The sequence below is a fragment of the Gossypium hirsutum genome, chromosome D12, assembly GCF_007990345.1.
Source record: "Gossypium hirsutum isolate 1008001.06 chromosome D12, Gossypium_hirsutum_v2.1, whole genome shotgun sequence".
In the NCBI taxonomy this organism is placed as follows: domain Eukaryota; kingdom Viridiplantae; phylum Streptophyta; class Magnoliopsida; order Malvales; family Malvaceae; genus Gossypium; species Gossypium hirsutum.
This window is the reverse complement of record NC_053448.1, coordinates 54,602,210-54,605,995: the sequence shown is the minus strand read 5'-3', so window position 1 is coordinate 54,605,995 and position 3,786 is coordinate 54,602,210. Positions and strand designations below refer to the sequence as shown.

The 3,786-nt window shown below is 33.7% G+C and overlaps 1 protein-coding gene across 1 annotated transcript; it reads right to left on the bottom strand.

Moving 5' to 3' along the window:
* Positions 1-1,517: 1,517 nt before the first annotated feature.
* Positions 1,518-3,017, bottom strand: LOC107946600 (protein IQ-DOMAIN 1-like). Its single transcript, XM_016881000.2, has 3 exons — positions 2,777-3,017; positions 2,546-2,683; positions 1,518-2,467 (listed from the first exon to the last, which is right to left on the bottom strand). The coding sequence occupies exons 1-3, from the start codon at positions 2,924-2,926 to the stop codon at positions 2,321-2,323; spliced, it is 435 nt and encodes a 144-aa protein (XP_016736489.1). The 5' UTR covers positions 2,927-3,017; the 3' UTR covers positions 1,518-2,320.
* Positions 3,018-3,786: the final 769 nt, after the last annotated feature.

Here is a 3,786-nt window from a genome sequence, read left to right as displayed (position 1 = left end):
CGAGATATCCGGACTTTCTCTTTATCTTTTTCTAAAAAAGGGGAAAATCTAAGACCCAAATCAAGCAATAGTGATTTGAAGTAGATTCTAAGATGTAACTATCATAAGCATTGTAGCTACCACAGATGTGGGGTCTCCTGGGGCTGGCTGTCTGATAAATGTTCCTTTTTTTTTTTTTCCAACGCTTGCTGTCAATGCATTGCTTTTAAGTCCCATAGCAAAAATAAAACATGTTGGGTCGAATTGGGAAAAAAAAAACTCGATACTGTTAAATAAAACTATAAAAGTTTAAACTTTGTGAGTGATTAAAAAATTTTGTTTCACGGTTGGATTATACTTTAAATTTAATTTGAATTTTAAGAATGTTTTTAATAGGAATAATATATTTTATTCTTGAATTTGATAATTAGGTTTGTTTTTATAAATGCATTTTTTTTCTATTTTAACACTTGAACATGGATTAATATGTCAAGACCTAATTATATGATCAGTGCTATCGAAATAGGACCGAATCAGACGTACTAAGAATTGACTGATATAATGGTTCGAACAAAAGGGTTGAACCTATTGACTTGAAAACTACTTGAAATTGGTAAAATAAAAAATCGGGACAAAATTGACAATTAAACAAGTAGAACCGATTTAATAAATTTTTATATTTTTAGATTTTTATGAAATTTTAATTATTATTGATTTAACAATAAGACTAACTGAATCAGAAATTGATGGTCTAACATATTCAATTACAAATACAATTATTAAAATATTAAATATAACACATAAATTTTGATGTGGTATAATTTCATAATGTAACACTATCAAATTTTTTATTTTTTAAATTTAAAATTACAATAAACTTAATTCTCAAATTGAAATTCAAGTAATAAAACGAAAAATATTAATTTTTGTTCACATGTAGAAAGAGAAAGCTACAACTCCCAAGTTACAAAGGCATCTACAGATCAGAAACCCAAGACCATATGAAAGACCTGCAAAAGATAAAAGACTGGCAATAGGTGCAATCATATCATATCATATAAAACATCCCCAAAGAAGCACAAGTACCTTTTTATCTCACAACCCGAAACCCCATCGAAAATCATTTCCCCTTCATTATTGTTATTCTGAATTTCTGTGAAAGATAAGACTGGCAGTGACCAATGAGGGTCAATGGCATAAAAAAAAAGAAGAAAAAACATACCACATGCCCTGTTTCAGTTTCCTCTTCATTATTGAGATCATGTTCAGCCTACCCCCCCCCCTCTTTTAATGGACATGATAAAAGATAATAAAAAGTAGCTATCATCTTAGCCCATCAACAGCATCTCTACTGGCTCCTGCCCTATCTCTAACATCTATCATTGTTTATAAAGCAATGGTGTCACCTGAATAATTTCAAACAGTAAAACAGATGAAAACGATAAAATTATCCTTATTTTGAATCAAAATAAAGATGGGAAATTTTGAGCAATATCTTCATGGGGGTGGAAACTTACCAAACTTGAATACCATACATGGAAAAGATGATAAGCTTTAATATATTAAAAAGTTATGACAAAACAGAATTACAGAGTTACTTTATAGTATTAGACACTCAATTTGGTTATGAATCTCATGAAAGATCCCAGCGAGGAAGGGTTCATCGCAGCTGCCTCACTTATAAAGCTTGAATTTCAACCAAGAATTGGTAAAATCAACAATGGAAACACACTATAAAACTAGTAAAAACCAACAGCTACATCGATGGGATCACCTCAACCACCTTCGTAGATCACTAGTTGAAGATGGTGACATTTCACCACCAAGGCTCTCAGTACAACAAGATGAATAGTTAGACTGTCGTTCCAATCCGAATTGCGATCCGCTTACGCTTTTAAAACTCGGTACGGTTTTGGGACGGGAAATGATAGCCTTTCCTTGCTGAACCGATACGGTCCCTCTCTGGTGTCGATGGCCTGTGTCTTGGTGCACTTTGAGACCTAATCCTAGCCTTTGCAGACTCTGTTGCTGCCATGTAATTAGGCAATGTAGTAGCATTGTTTATACTAGTACTAGCTTGAGTACTAACCCTACCTGTTTAATAATAATTGGACCTTAAACTTGGGGTTTGTGATGATAAAAACGAGGTTCGGTCTTCCCTAACGCAACGAGGGCTCGCAGACCGTACTTGAACCGGACGCGTTTTCGATGGAGAGGGTGTAATTGGAGAAGGGTGGAAAGGTTATGCATTGTGTTGAGCCCTATGGAGAGGTGAACTAGGCCTTTGGTGATAATGGTTTGAATTTTTTCTTCTATAATTTGGTGCTAAATATGAATAAGGCTATGAAGTGTCCATTTCAACAGTTTTGACATTATCTCTTTGATCCATTGAAGCTCTTCCTCTGTTATCCCATGGTTTAGCAGGCATCCAACGATCAAGCCACTCATCTTGTGCCCCCATTGATGGACTCCTTCGAGCTCTCCTCATCCATTTTACAGTCAAATTGGTTTATATGAATCATTACAGTATGATACAACAAGACATGGTTAAAGACAGAATATGAACCTGTTGTGACAGTGCTTGTGACAAGCTCTTTTCACGTTTCAAAGCAGCTTCTTTCCTATGTTGTAACATAGCTTTCACTTTTTCAACTGTGTGTGGCCTTTCGTCCCAATCATCTGCCATGCTACTTCCTTCTCTCGACTAGAACACACACAGACATACAAACAACGCAAATAAGAAACTGAATCTTTAAACCACACATAAAGTCGTAAACAAAAGGCTTACAACACTTACTACTGATCTTCTATCCGATATATCTAGTAGATACTGTGATTCCCATACACTGTTGGTGTCGCTAAATGCTGATTTTTGGCTGCAACCGTCGTGCGAGAGCCTCATTCTTTGGTCTAAAACACGAGACTGAACTTTAACCAGTGCTTGCATGCAACGAAGCGTCGTCTTGGCTTGCTTTCTCACGTTGTGACCTCTCACTAAAGCTTGTCACTTCACTAGCCCTTTTAACGCACGTAGAGCTCTCTTGGCCTTCATTATCACTGTCGAAACCCTTTTTTTTAACACGAAAAATGAGAATTGTCACCAATTCTTTTTTATGAGGTGTGATCGGATCACCTCATAATTTGATCATTTTAATAAAAGGTTTAATTTACTAAAATAATGATTTCCGGTCTACAAAATCCAGGAAAACGAGTTCGGGAGTCTTTAAAATTGAAAATTTACGCTTGACAAAGGGTTAGCACCCTCATAACGCTCAAAATTGGTACCTAGTTGATTACTCGATGTCTTAGTGTCAAAAATTGAAAATTTGAGGAGACTTTAAAATACGATTTTTTGTTAAAACATTTAATTAAATCAATTTTTACGAAAAAAGGGCTTATTTTGAGTTAAATCGAGAAGAAGGGATTATGTCCTGTAAGTTAGGACATAATGCATTGGATCCCGAAAACGAGAACAAATGCTAAAATTTTTTATTTATTTTGAAAGATGTTTGATTATGTCAGTTTTAGAAAGAAATCATATTCCGTAAATTAGAACACGATCTTTCTAATTCCAAAATAATAAAAATTAATCTTTTAAAAATCTCTTTTTTTTTATGCATTGTGCGAAAACGAATATAACATTTAAAATATTGTGTATTTAATTTATTCGGGTATGATATAAAAAAACAGCTAAAAGGTTAAAAAATATCATGCTTAATGAATAATGATAATGCAACATAAATTCATAGTAATGATGGCATAATATATTTAATAAAATATAAAAGATATAATAGTAATAATAAATCA